Source organism: Coenobita brevimanus, chromosome 72 (genome assembly GCF_032717465.1).
Source record: "Coenobita brevimanus isolate Jiangsu-jjx chromosome 72, ASM3271746v2, whole genome shotgun sequence".
NCBI lineage: Eukaryota > Metazoa > Arthropoda > Malacostraca > Decapoda > Coenobitidae > Coenobita > Coenobita brevimanus.
Window position 1 is genome coordinate 85,560 of NC_137025.1, and position 15,731 is coordinate 101,290.

General features: G+C 42.3%; 1 protein-coding gene across 1 annotated transcript in view; it reads right to left on the reverse strand.

Annotated features, from left to right (window-relative positions):
- Window positions 1–6,004: 6,004 nt before the first annotated feature.
- Window positions 6,005–15,731, reverse strand: part of LOC145407271 (xylulose kinase-like) — a 28,691-nt gene continuing 18,964 nt past the window's right edge. Inside the window, exons 9-13 of the mRNA XM_080278307.1 lie at window positions 15,125–15,240; window positions 14,768–14,941; window positions 12,875–12,972; window positions 8,943–9,074; window positions 6,005–6,425 (exon numbers count right to left, since the gene is read on the reverse strand). Coding sequence (XP_080134433.1) covers window positions 6,360–6,425; window positions 8,943–9,074; window positions 12,875–12,972; window positions 14,768–14,941; window positions 15,125–15,240 — 586 coding nt within the window. The 3' untranslated portion in view covers window positions 6,005–6,359. The remainder of the gene's footprint in view (window positions 6,426–8,942; window positions 9,075–12,874; window positions 12,973–14,767; window positions 14,942–15,124; window positions 15,241–15,731) is intronic.

The following is a 15,731-nucleotide window of genomic DNA, read 5'->3' on the forward strand; positions in this document are numbered from 1 at the left end:
AGAGGAAAGAATGAAGGAAAGAAAGACAGAAGAGGAAGGAAGGAAGAGAGAAAAAGGAAGACACCCAAAGGGGCACTACATCGAGTGGGCGAATGCGAGCACCCCCACCTATCACCTTTTAAAATAACGTTTAAAAATTGGTCGTGATTTCATTAGTCCAATATTTTCGATGACTGCCTCCGAGAATCTCCTGTCCGCCTTTCATTCTATTTTGTGCATGAAAGGCCACTGAAACACCACTGCTATCACTAAATAACAGTGCAAGTGTTTAACAAATAGTGTAGTGTGCAGTGAAGTGGTACTGGCACTGGCCAAACTTCAAGTGGAGAGCAGAGTTTTGGGGTGGCATTTTAGGTTTTGCAGTCAAGGTCACCCCCTCAACCCCACTGAAGCCATATTAACCTCATTATGCAATTGGTCTTCACTTGATGCAACCCTATCACATAAGGAGACTGGACTGAATGGACTACTGTAACTGGGGGAAAGACAGGTCCATTAAATCCAAGGGTCCCCCAGGTGGGTCTTCAAACACATGTTAGTACAACTGCATATTCTTGTAATAAAAATGAAAACTATACCCATTTTACACTAATGGCCCATAATTCACCCTTTTGCAGCTTATTTCACATCCTTGTCATAGTACTTCTTCATGACTAGTACAGTATTACCATAGTCTGTTATTGGTACAACTTAGCAATCACAATGGGGAGAGGATAATTTCAAGCCAGGTTGGAGTAAAAAGGGAAGGAAACATGTGTTATGACCAGCTGTGCCCAGGTTCACAGACACTGTTCATTTTGGCAGACTTAAGTTTGGTGGACTTCGTGGTGTCCGTTAAATCCAGTATCTCCAATGTCAGGGTTCATTACAGTAAAGGTGTACTGTATTATCCTTGCAATTTCTTATACAGTACTCTAAAAAACATAAAATGGCAGAGTAAAGGATGCTATGTAACCTGAGGTGCCAATGTAATAGGTCCAACTGTGAGGAATTTGCCATCAAACCTCTGTCGCACCATACTTTCTCTCTCTCTCTCTTGCTAACGAAAGTACACTGCATCAGGTATATGGTTATAGTGACTTGATAAGCTAACAAGTACTACACCTTGCCCAAGGGTGGCCCAGGACTACGCAGGGCAGGGGCAGCCACCTTCTCTAAGTCAGATATGTGCTCGTATTCTTTCTATTTTTCGAGATTTCATAACACCTCTTCTTTTGCAATTTCTTTTAGAAACTACACTTTAATCCACTTTGCCAGGGAGCAGATTTCTGTTCTTTATACTGTTTTGCTCTACGTACATGTTAAGTTCAGTTTTCCCAGGGTGATCATTCTTACATTTTTTCTTTTTTTAAAACTAATGTAATTCTCAGGATGATAATCCTTGCATTTTCCTTATCTCTAATGTAACAACCCATGCTATACTAATGTAACTTAACCTAAGCTAATCTAATGTTATAACATATTCTAAAATAACCTAACACATTAACCTAACTGACTAACAAATTTACTTACTTTATGCTAAGAAAACAAACCTAACCTAACCTAGACTTTCCTGGATAAGACAATTCAAAAATGGTACACAGAACATAAATAATCTGCCAGAGATGTTTTTTTTTTTTTCCTTGCCATTTCTGAAAAATTTCATTCAGTTTATGGCAGACTTTTTGGACTGGCTGGGTTGGATATAGCCTTAATAAACCCATTCAGCACACGAGGCCTTTCCTAAGCTGCATAAAATTGTCAGGCAGCAGCAAGAGTACACTAAAATGGACATCATATGGATTCAAAACATTACCATACCAGTCCCTCGTTACATTATTTATATTGTTTTTACATCAACATAATTTGAATCAATAATATACAAAAGGATAATGAAGTGTAACATGGAAAATAAACTGCTAAGTAAGAGGTGCTATTAGGTTTTCACTACCAATTACAATGTGGCACATACTCCTGCCACATACACAAAACATTCAACACATCCCTTCATCTCACTCACATACACTCTCCTAGTCAGTCTCACATTCACCATTCTCAACATGGCTTAACCATCTCAAGGTGAATGAAATAGCCTGCAGCTAGCAATATCAAAACAATGTCATCAGATTCCAAAGTTGAATGAAATAGTCAGCATCTAGCAATATTAAACTCAAACACTGTCATCGTATTGAAGGACTTAATACTTTAAAGTAAAAAATAATCTAACTAGTAATGAGATTACACACACACATATATACACACACAGGTATATACAAGCAAACAGATATAGATACAGTATATGTATACATAGCTTGTGGTAGGTGGTGGTGACCATCATCCACTCACTTGATGTAGTGCTGCCTACTTCCTCAGCTTTTATCATTCTTTTTCTGTGCCTGCCCTCCTCTCTTCCTATTTCTCCTATCTTTCCTGTCACTTCTTACTCCTTTTCTTTTCTTTACAGGTGGCTTTACATTGAGTGACAAGCCAAATGGTTTCCTGTAACCAAAGAAACCATTTACAATGCTGGGTGGTAACCATATAACCAAACCATACATGCTCCCTACGTGTCAACAAGTGGGTTGGTGGAGGGTTGGTGCCCCTCCCTGAAAAAAAACTAACTCAGTGTCAAATGGCCACCCTTTGTGGGATTGTGGTATCTGGCAATAGATAGATAGATATGTATACATGGTATTACTTATATTTTTATTTACACATGCAATGTATATATACCTGTGGGGAAAGTCAGACCATCCTACTGCTGCTGTTGTTGTTGAACCCAGTGGACTGCAGGCTAAAACTGCCCTTGTCACAGCAATCTACCATTCTTTTTTGGAGGATAGGAAGTGAACTGAGGCACCAATATAACCAGGCTAAGCAGAAGCAGCCTGGTTATACTGGTGCTGCCACATAAAGACATCCCTTCCTCTCCAGTATCCAGTTCTTCCTGCTCAAGTAATTTATTCTGGATGCTGCTGGGAATCTTTAATCAGCTCAGGGAATTCATGAACCTGAAAGTAACTTCATTTTAACAGCTTTGTTATGATATGAAATTAACATGTATAACAGTATGTAATTTAATTATCACAATGCAGAGGAGAGAGTGAAATGGTTTCTTAATCAATCTAATGACACAAAGCTTCTTCAGGAATCCCCAAATAGGGGTAGGCCACGGCACAAGTAATGTTTTCTATGGACTAAAAGCTAAACTAAGCGCTAAAACCAGCTACTTACTTCCTGGCAATAACTGGGAGTTGTTATGTACAATGGAAACTGGAATGTACAGTATAATTACATTTGTAACAAAAAAAGTCTCTGCCCAGACTCTGGCTACTTGGCAAATGTGTTTGAGTTCCCCACCTGGGAGTGTTAAGCAAGGCCAGCTACCATGTCACTCTCATGGTAGTACCTCCCGGGACAATCCATCTAACTACTACTGGTGGACTAAAGGGTGCTACACCTTGCCCAAGGGTAACCCAGGACAATGCACAGCAGGAGAGTTCATCTTCCCTGAGCCGGGAACATGATCCGGCTGCATACCCTAGCTCTTGGGATTATTAAGGAATGAAAGAAATATATATAACAGTTCAATAATGATTATGTACAGGAAACCATCAAATACTCACTTAAAATTAAACTGCTGATATCAATTACCTCCCTGGAGTGAAATGTTCATGTAAATATAAGTTTAGCACCTCCATTGCACTGCCATACCTTTATAATTTATTCTTGCAGTTTCCAGATGATTGTATTCAGTTTACAAAAGATGTCCTGCATTAATGCAGTATTTTCTGTTTTATCCTTGCTACCTTTAGACAAATACCGTACATTCAGCTATCTGTCTATCGCCACAAACCTTAATCCCTCAAGGTGTGGCCACAAACAAATCCCCTCCAAATGGCCCTGTCCTCTGCCATTTGGCTTCCCTCCTACCAACTCACATGCACTCTCTCATATATCTCTTCATCCCTCCATATCATCCTTGGTCTCTCCCTCCTCCTGTCCCCATCCACTTAACTCCCATACACTCTCCTAGTCAGTGTCTCCTCCATCATCTCCACATGACCAAAATCTTGAAGTATTTCTCGTAATACTTTCACTCACATCCACATCAACACTATCCCTTATTTCAGCTCAAAGAAAGAAATCAGGAAGTGAAGGAGGGAATGGAGACTATATTATAACCCCCCCAGTTTGAAACGTCTCTCCTACTCCTATTATAATTATCTGAAGGGAGAGAGAGAGAGAGAGAGAGAGAGAGAGAGAATGACCAACTGAATGGGCCACATGCTCATTACAACTCTATATCTGGACTGACAGACTATATCAAAAAAGCATGCATGAAGCTTCTTTTGCATTTAAAAAAAGTGATACAGGTGACACAGGAGACAGCAACACTTCTTCCTTGGCAATATATCTTGCTAATCACATCTTTCTATCCTCCTACGTTACTGACAGAACCGACTTTGTGTCAATACTTAAATACATAAATACAGTACTTCCACATTTTAGACTATCTATCTATCTATAGCCCAACGCCCAAATCCCGCAAAAGGGTGGCCGCAAACAAAACGCCTCCAAGTCGCTCTGTCACTCACCATTTGACTACCCTCCCCCCAACTCAACATAACACAACACTGTGCACTATTAAAAGGTCTGGATGTGCAGTGGAGGGTCGGGGATGATATACTTTACAATAAAACAGGTTTCAATTATAATAATAATAATAATCTGGTCTTTTGTTTCTCAAAAGGACCAGTTCTTCCATAAGGAGTTCACTAGCACTCACCACACTTACAGTATATGTTATTTTTAAAAATACAAAAATTGTGACACATCTCATATACAATACAAACTTTATCAGTAAAAATATCTGAAAGTGACAATAATTAAACTTTATAATCATCTGTCACAATACCTCTCTCCAGGTCGTAGCATTTTGAAAAAAGAACGGCTTTCAGCTGTCTCTCAAAGGACTAAACAGAAGAGAGTTGTCTCCCGGACAACGGCAATCTATTACATAATCCAGGGGCTCTATACACTAAAGAACAATCAGAGAAAGATGACTGGTGAATGGCTCCAGGCTCATCAAGACGCAAGGAATCATATTCACTACGTAACATAACACCTGGGCATGCCGATGGGAGTTTTAACAATTCAGCAAGATACTTCAGTTCACCAAACTTAAGAACCTTGAATGTAATAAGACAGTTTAAATTCAATTCTAGCCTTTACTGGTAACCAAGGCAGATAAATCAGGAACAGGGTAGTCGACATTCTCAGGAGGGCAACCAAAGATAAGCCATGCTGTCCTGTTCAACAGAGACTGAACTTTTGTTAGTATATTATTTGGAAGACTAATTATCACTGTTTCCTGAACATACACTCACACTTACAAACTCAATCATAATATAAGAGCATCCTCATCCTCAACATCCAATTTATTTATTGGGGGGGGGGGAACAAAAAAAAAACAAAGACAAACCAAAATTTGCCCAACTGAATGGTCTACATTCCCAGTCAAGCCTTCAGAATCCTGACCACCTCATGAGCATAAATATCCACATTTATATGCTTCATACCACCTATCATAAAATATACAACCCATTTTGATAACCATTTGCAGCCATGATTATGAGTTTTTATCATGATAGACTACAACTCTTCTTGCTGGAAACAATTGTCCCTCAACATGATTTTTCACTTAATATGATAATTTTTAGGAACACTTCTATAGAGTTATGTGGGGAATTATTGTCACATAAAGGAATATCAAGAAGTTAAAAAAAAAAAAAAAAATGCTTAAAACAATCGCTTAGAAAAAGTGCAAAGAAATCTCCAAGCAACTTAGTATACAGCCCAGAGGCTAAAGTTGCCTTAACCCTTTCAGTGTGATGATATTTAGTTTACTCTTTACTTCTAACAGGCAGCTTTATTCAAGCAATGTTATATTTTTATTTTGTTCCTGTTGCCTACATACAATTTTATGTTAATTAAAACAGCCACCTAACAGTGAAGCGGCCATTACTGTTATTGACCCAGGCTCATCTGAACATGAACCCAATAAATTGTTGGTTTAAGCAGCCCTTCTGCAGTTCACCATCCCCCCTTTTGGGAGGATAGGGAGGAAGATGATGGAACATTTGTGCAGCCAGACAGTACAGCTGTACAGCTATACGGTGCCAGCATGAGACGCATCCCCCTCCAGCATGAACAGAGAAAGAAATACATCATAAGAACAAAGTGGTTAATGTGAACCAGCTGCCTTCTTTAAAGGGTAAAATTTCAGCACCAATGAAATTTCAGCAGTAAGAGTTGGTTCTGACTGACTGAGAGATGTCTGGTCAGCCTCCACCTTGACCCCTCTGCTATCACCAGCACTACATCTGCTGAGCCAGAATGGACATCTCCAAGGCCTGGAAGCGTTCAACCATCGCGGTGTAGATCTGTAGATATGATCACTTAATCAATCAGTAAATCAATTCAAATGATATTATGCTCCCTCTTAAACCACTTCAGTGCTATGATGCATATTTCATTGCATTCTTCCTATCTCCAGATAATTATATTCAGTTTAGGGGAGACATTAAGAACTGGAAGGGTTAGATGTAGCCTTAATACACACCTTCACTACCTGAGCTGAATAAAATTGATACATAAAATCATCTGGCAGCTTCATTTTGCTTGTTCATTTCAGTCATAAAGGCTCCAACATACTTGCGAGCAACAGCCTTGGTCACCTAATGGCAGCTCTACATGTTGCTTGATCTCTAGCATCCTCTCTGTTTAGCCCCACATCCCCTAAGTCACACTGTACAACCTCCTAAAAATGAAAAGTATGTCACTGAAGTGAAAAGATTAAGGATTCCTTATACCAAGTTTAGCCAACCCTACCCTCAACATTCGCACCTCTCACCCAATATATATATATATATATATATATATATATATATATATATATATATATATATATATATATATATACACACAGATACCGCGATTTGACACAGAAATCATAGTACTGTATATCACAATGTTTGTTCATGAAATGCCATTCATTAATAAGAAATCATGTTTCCCTTGTTTTTCAGGACCAGTTGGATGCATTTTGGCATGAAATCATTTAGATCTCTAAAATAATCTAAGGACATTTATTTGCACCAAACATTTGTCAGTTCAGTTATGAGGTTGTCCAGATTGGATGTCTTCTTCTCTGCCATGATTTTCTTCATCTTTGTCCAGCAGTTTTCTACTGGATTTAGATCCAGATGGTTGCCAGGCCAGTCAAGGACCTCAATCCGATTATCCTGAAGCCATTTTGTCATCTTTCTTGACTTGTGACATGGAGCTGAATCGTGCATGAAAAAGTCACACCCATGAATAGCAAAAAAGTTTAACAAATGATCTTTCAGAACCTGAATGTACCGGCCAACATTCATCATCACGTTCTTAGGAAGAAAGTAGAGGCCTCCCCATCCCATTTCACCTGAGAAACACCCCCATACCATTACTGACTGTGGGTGCTTAACAGTTGGCACTGTGTGCGCAGGGTCATTTCAACTACAGGAGGCAGAGCAACGAACCATGGCAGAACGCACCTGGAACACTTGAAATGTGCTTTCATCGGAAAACATAACTTTTCTCCACTCATCCGATGTCCAGTGTGCATACTTCTTGACAAACTGAATGCGCTGCATCTTCATGCAATAAATGAGAAGCGGTTTCTTGGCTGCGGTGTGGTTTGGCAAACCCAGCTCCTTCTGCAAGCGGTGTTGGATAGTTCGAAATGAGATGTCTTGTAGCAGCAGGGGATGCATTCTCTTCAATTCTAATGCTGTCAGTCAAGGATTCTTGATTACTTCCCTCTTCAGAAGCATTCCTGTACCTCTGGAAGTTGCCCTCTTCTTTCCACCGCCATGTTTGTGCTCTGGTACGACATGAGGTGGTAGGCCACACACTGCAGCAAGAATCTTCATGACGGTCAACTTTACGCGTCCAGTACGTTCGCAAATCGTGTTGATAGGGACATTATCCTGCCTCCACACAATGATACGGACCCTCTCATCCCTTGAGCGGTACTTTCCAGGCATGACAAGTCGACTCGAGGAAAATAACAGGGCAAACATTAATGCACACGAAAAAAGAGGGAGGTGCAAGCTCAGAGCGACGGGAACATATACTCCCACTCTCACTTCTGGGCAAGCACTGACATGCCGAGTGTTTCACCACCTCCCGCCAACACCGAGGAGTTGCCAGTTATTTTACATGCAAGTCGCCTTTTGGCAAGGAGAAAATACATCCACTTCAAAACCCAGTAAACTACAGAACAAGTAAATCTCACTTAAATGAACAATAAAGCATGTTGTGACTGATTATTAAGTCTTTCCTTGTCACCACTGTGAATGTTTAAAACTTCATTATATGATTCTAATCATCACAATGTGTAAATAAATATATTTATTGCTCATAAAATATATCAGCTTGTAGTCAGTTTGGCTACTAAAAAGTTATTTGGCTCGTGAATCTGAAACCTTAGGAGCCAAATGGCTCGCAACCATCGGCAGTTTGCAAGAGTCCTGTGTACAGCACTGGGCGAGGCACACAGGCAAGGGAGGCAGAGCGAGTGTGAGGGGGGGAGCGAGTGAGTGTATGGCCTTGACAGCATGAGGGATGGTAGAGGAACAATTACTATACATGCCTGCCAATTTTTAGCTATGAATCTTGAAAAATGCGATCACAGTGAATTTTTTAATTTTAAACCGTTTTAAAACGGAACTGGCGCTGGCCGTGGAATTGTCAGACCGTTTTAAAAAGTCACTGGCACGCAGAGCGTTAAAAAGAAAAGAATACAGAGGCCAAGTTAAAGAGAAAGAAACAGAGGCAAAGTTAATGTGAAAAGAATATACAGGCCATGTAAAGAGATGAAAATACATACAAAATATACAGTATAAGTGGACGCTCACCTTGTCTGCATCTGAATTAGGTTTACAGGCCAGTTTGAAGCCATGTTTTTTTATGACATCCTCGTAGCGCCCACCCACAACTCCATGTTTGGCTCTGTACGCGCTGCCCAGGCATGCTGAGTTAGCTATGTCCTGAAAATGTATCATTATTATTATCACCAACAAGAGTAAAATATTCCCCCTGTCAGAAGTCCAGAAGCCCAAGGATAGGCTTTTCAGTTCTGACTCTTAAGACATGGATGACCAGTTTCACTCATCCCTGAGTGGCATTAACCCCTTAAGACTGCAATTATTTCAGGCGGGTCCCCCCCCCAGCCGCAATTTGGGAGGGGTGGTTGGCAACTTCCACCAAGGGCAAACTGATTGTGTTCTGGCTAAAGAGGAAGAATTTACACACCTGACAATGCAATCCACACCCCAATAGGCCTAATGGTTACCACACAATCGCACGTCAAAGTTTTAAAAAAGTTTATGATAGTTACCCCTCAAAAACAATCTAAAACATGAAAATTTTGATAACTACCTATTTTTCTTACTGAAACAGGTCATTTCAAAGTGTTTTGTCGCACCAATCATGAAAACAGGTACAAGTACGTGTGGGGAGATTACTAGGCTGTGGGGAGTAGGCCTATAGGTACGGGAGTTGGAAAAATAACCAACTTTTCGCATGAAAAGAAAGCACTTCAGTATGTTCTATAACATCTTGGCGGCCTGATACCTCTCGGGGGTCTGTCGGGGGTGGGAGGATAGTGAGGGACAAGGGAGAGATGGGATGGGGTTCGAGGGGACACAAGGCTAGCAGGGTGAAAGGAAGGGTGAGAGTGGGTGGGAAGGGACACAGGTGGTGGTGGGAGGAGAGATGCAGGTGCGTGGAGGGGTGGGTGGCATGGAGGCAGCCCAGAGGGGGGGGTGACCCCTAACTGCCCAGGTTGGTCCAATCCCCCTTCACGCCACCTCAGGGGGGAGTTCTCATTGGCCTGAAGCCAAGAACGTCATAATTGGGGCAGAGGAAGCACTCCACAGTTTTTTACAGGCCCCGCTCAATTGGTGCAATTAGGCAATTTGGCATAAAACTCTCGTCGCATCACCTGATACAATTAGGCATTAAGGGGTTAAATGTGCAAAAACCCAAACCATCCCCAAGATGTACATCCTTACAGCTTCAATCCAGTTGGAGCACCTTAACCCACTAAACCACCAGACATCATATGGTTACATAGTTACCATCCAGCACAGTAAATGATTTCCTGGTTTACACACACACACACACACACACAGGTCGCCGACAGAGACGGAGCTCTTCCTGAATCGTGCAGAAATAATCGCTAAATCAGCGGCGAAAAAGGAGACCAGCCTATTGTGATTATGTAAATGAGTGTGTGAGTGGCGGTCCCATCGGTCAATAGCAAAAAAAAAACGCAGGTTTCAGTCAAAGAATACAAGATATAGTGGAAACTGAAGGACTCCATATGTTGCACAATGGCGGAGGGCGACGAAGCTTTGTTTACATATGAAAAGGAATTCGAGGGCTTCTCCACAGACTATGTGGGAAATGGAAGTACTGTACTATGTTGAACCAAACAAGAGTAGCTGGAGTAGAGAAAACAGCAGAGAGAAATGTCCAGGAAATAAAAAAGGTATGGGTAGTAATTAGAGAGTTACAGGAACGAACCCAAGAGCAGGAGAGAGAGATCATAGTTCTACGAAGTAAACTGGAAAAAGTTTGCACACGCAGTGTAGAGCAAGAAAGAGAAGTCACAGAATATAAAGTGAGTAACGAATCAGCATCATATGAAATAAAACAGCTCAAGAGGGAGACAAAGAGGTTGGAAGAAGAAAGAGACAGGATGAAAAGCAAATTAGATGAATATGAATACAAATCAAGAATACATGACGAGCACATCAAAGAAATCAAGAAGCAACATAAGGGGTGGACGAAAATTCAGGAAGAGGGAAATGTAAATCTGAAAGAGATTATAGAACAACAAAGCAAGGAAAAGATGGAGAGGGAAGTGATTAGGGTGCTGAGAAGTAGAGAATCTTTAGTTAGGGATGTAGGAGATAAGAAAAAATGTGTAATAATTTCAGGAGTTAAAGAAAAACATATGACAATAAGATCAGAAAGAGAAAGAGAAGAACTCAGGCCGTAGCATGGGCCGAGCAGGGTGGTACTCCCGAGGGGAATGGGAATGCCGGTGATAGGGAGAGCTGGAGCTCCTGTTTCACTAGCTATCTAACCATCCCCCTTTGCTGACCTTTTCAGTGTGACAGTAACATGGACAGTAGACCAGCATACTCCCCCAAACATTTCCTCTAACTATCCTATGCACTACACAACATGCACTTTACATTTCACACAACGTATCCCACTACTTTACAGGGGTTGGTGCCAGCAAGGCCATGCGGCCAGAAAACTTTGCTCTCGCTACCTAGTGGCAAACTTCTGGGGGGATGCATGACGGGGGTTCCGCTGGCATAGATCTTGGGTCCAGGGCGATATGGGGCTCAGGCCTGTGCTAGAGGGTACAGGGCATTGCGGTTCCCAGGCTGCCGCTTCCGCTCAATAGAGAGGGGCCCGAACCTGGGAGTAGCGTCCCAGGAGGCTGCGATATCAGTGGGTGTATAATGGCGGGATAGTTGCAGTGCCAAGGTGCGCTTGGAGGGTGTCCCTGCAGCTGTCCTGGCAGGGTGCCCCGAGGCCACTACCACAGCCACTGGTAAGCTGGTGGGCTAGGGGTCCCAGATCCATTGCCTGGACCTGGGGCTGTGCAGTGAGTGGGGCCTGTGGTATGTCTATCCCCCTTTATTAAAACTATCTATCTATCTATCTATAGCCCGACGCCCTAATCCCACAAAGGGTGGCCGCAGACAAAACGCCTCCAAGTCACTCTGTCACCCACCATTTGACTACCTTCCCCCCAACTCACCTCCCCCCTCCCTCATATACCTCTCAACTCCATCCCTCCACCTCATCCTCGGTCTACCTCTCCCTCTCCCTCCCTCCACCTCACCTACATACACCCTCTTAGTCAGTCTTTCATTCTCCATTCTCTTCACATGTCCAAACCACTTCAGTGTATTTCTCCTAATCTTCTCAACCACATCCACATCCACCCCACAGCGTTCCTTCACTTCTTCATTTGTCAACCTGTCCCTCCACGTCACTCCACATGGTCCTCTCAAGTAACTCATTTCCACTGCTCTCACTCTTGACTTGTTTCCCTCTTGTAAGGTCCACGCCTCGCTTCCATACTGAATATGACAAAACACAAGAAAAAGTTTCAAAGCAAGCCTGAGGACAGTAAATCATCTAGGTTAGAATATGCAGCAGTAGTGTGGTCCCCACACAAAAAGAAAGATATGAACAAAATTGAGAGAATATAAAGAACAGCAACCAAACTGGTCCCCAGTCTGGCAGACCTGTCATATAGAGAGAGGATGGAAAAGCTGGATTTGCCTTCCTTAGAAGAAGGAGAAAGAGAAGGACATGATTGCAGTGTTCAGGACCATGGTGGGAGTAGATAAAATTGAAAAAGAAGATTTGTTTCTATGGGATAAGAGAGTAACAGGAGGACACAGAATGAAACTGAAGAAACCAAGCTGCTTGAAGGATATCAAGAAATATAGTTTTCCTTATAGATGTATTGACCTGTGGAATAGCCTGGACAAAGAGATCATCCAGTCTAAAAACAAATTTGACTTTTTGAGAAACAGAGACAGGACCCCATGAGCGTAGCTCATTTCCTGTATATCACAATTAGGTAAATACAATTAGGTAAATACACACACACACACATATGCACACACACACACACAAGCACACACACACACACTCACACTCATCCATGCCCCCCTTGCTCACACACAAAATTATTAAAGCGGAGGTGATGTAAAGCCCCCTACGCCATACAGAATATGACAGCTAGACCCACCATAGTGTAGACAGGAGAATTGAAGACATCTGCCAGGACTTGTAGGATGGAAGTGTTGTTGGATGCACCCCCTGTAGCCAACACACGGCCTCCCTGACCTGGAAATTATGCTAGCTTAAGATAAACTTATCGGAGGGTAGGATACAATGAGGACGTGGAACCATCTGTTTATATTAATCCCATTATCCCTCCCCAGCAGCAAACAATTGTCCTTCATCAATCACAGGATGACTCTGATATTTTATTCAAGCTACCACTGGGCAATTACAGTATACTCAGTTTGGGACAGGCTTTTCTAACTGGTGAGGTCACATACACCCTGCTTTTACCCCCAAAATACAAGAGATTACCCCTAACCTGAATCAAATCATATACAGTAGAGGTAGAAAGAACTATTACTCATGACAGGTCAGTAAGACCAAATTACATGCAAGGGATACATTCATTTTCATTCATTTTTGAAGGCTCGAACATGCCTGCATGCATTGGCCTTGGTCACCTAATGGTGGCTCTCCATGCTGCTTCATCCCTGGCAACTTCCCTATTCAGTCCCGTATCCCTGAAGTCATACTCAATAACCTCGTCCTAGGTCTTTTTCGGTCTACCTCTCGCAACTCTACCCCTAACACAAAAGAAAATGTCTCACTTTCTGCACCCAATTATCATCCCCCATCCTCTCACACACCCAAATCATTTCAATCTACCCCTCCTCATCACAACACCAATACACTCCAGTCCCATCCTACCCCTCAACTTTTCCATCGTAAACCTAACCTTAAGGCTTCACACTCAGGGACACACTGCACATCCACCTGATCATTGGCTGCAGTGCGTGTGGATAGTAAACTAAGTGAGTTTTTCTATTTGAAGGTTGGATTGAAACAGGGATGTGTCATGTCCCCATGGTTGTTTAATCTGTATATGGATGGGGTTGTAAAAGAGATACAAGGTAGGGCAGTGGATGTTGGAGTGGTCCTAATGAGAGAAGGCCGTGTTTGGAAACTCCCTGTACTGTTGTTTGCAGATGATACTATGTTGTTAACTGAAGACGAAGGGGAGCTGCAAGGCTTGGTGGATGAGTTTGGGAGAGTGTGTAAGAAACAGAATTTAAAGGCGAATTTAGGGAAGAGTAAAGGTATGGTCTTCGAGAGAAGTGAAGTCAGTGAATGTACAATGAGGTTGGATGATGAGGAAATGGAAAATGTGAGTACATTGAAGTACTTGGGTAGTGTGATGAGTAAGGATGGAAGTTTGAAGGGTGAAGTGCTTGAAAGGGTACAACAAGGAAGATTGGTTGCTGGTTCCTTGAAAGAAGTGATAAGAAACAGGGAAGTGAGCATGGAAGCGAAAAAGTTATTACATGACAGTATTGTGATACCACCTCTGACGTATGGATGTGAAGCTCGGATGTTGTTGGAGGGACACAAGTCAAGAGTGAGAGCAGTGGAAATGAGTTATTTGAGAGAAGCCTGTGGAGTCACATGGGGAGACAGACTGACAAATGAGGATGTGAAGGCACATTGTGGTGTGGATGTGGATGTGATAGGAAGCATTAGGAGAAACACACTGAGATGGTTTGGCCATGTGGAGAGGATGGAGAGTGAGAGACTGATGAGGAGAGTGTATGTGAATGAGGTGGAGGGGGAGAGAAGCAGGTGAAGCCCAAGGATGAGATAGAGGGATGGAGTGGAGAGGTATATGAGAAAGGAGTGTGTGATTTGGGAGCAGGGCAGCGAAATGGCGGGGGAGAGGGTGACGTGGAGGTGATTTGTTTGTGGCCATCCCATATAAGGGATTAAAGCATCTGGCAATAGATAGATAGGAAAGAAGCAGAAAAAGGACAATAATCTCTGCTAACTTAAAGCACACATACAACAGTCCTCATGACTATACCTGTGATAAAGCCGAGCCTCTCTGCGTGTGCCCGCTTGGCCAGAAACTGTCCCTCCACCAGTGCCCGAACCTCCACCTCCTTACTGGCAAAGCGACTCACAGCTTCATCCGTTTTGTTGAATCGATACACACCCTCCACCCCTGGTGTGATCTCAGGCAGGTGATAATACATTCCTGGAACATGGTAGTAGGCATCACCACCATCATTAACACCTAACATACTGTAATGTAACAAAGACCTACAGTAATCTAACCAAGCCAAACCCAATATACCCAAAGTTCCTAAACCAAATAGACCTGATCTAATTTAGTCTAACCTAACCTAACCTAATCCAGGCTGCCTCGTCCATTACTGACCAATATTTCCGAAGTTGCCACGTGGAGTCATGTCCAAAAGCTGATTGAACACATCCCAGGAACTATCTGCACATTCATCCCTCACACGTTCCCGAGTCAGCGATCCATTTTTGTAGCTGCGGAGGCAGAGTCTGTATGAGAATTACACAAAGTTACATAAATTTATACAGAGCCACAATGAGTCACACAGCGTTACGCCAAATTATATGCACTCAGTGACCTATTCTTGTAGCTAGGGATGACATGTCAGCATTTATACATAGAGTAAAACTTTAATATGTATATTCTTTATAATTTCCTTAATACTTCAAAGCAAAAAAATAATGTTATATGCTCAGATGCCCTCATTCAGACAGCACTCTCATATTGGCATCCTCCTTCACAGGACTGATGAAAATGTGACCCTCATGGTGCATCCAACTACAAAAAGATATATATACATACATATAAACATCATGGAGGGAGAGAGACTAATGAGGAGAGTGTATGTGAGTGAGGTAGAGGGGAGGAGAGGGAGGAGGAGGCTGAGAATGAGACGGAGGAATGGAGTGGTGAGATATAGGAGAAAAGGGGATGTGAGCTGGGAGCAAGGCAGTGAAGTGGCATT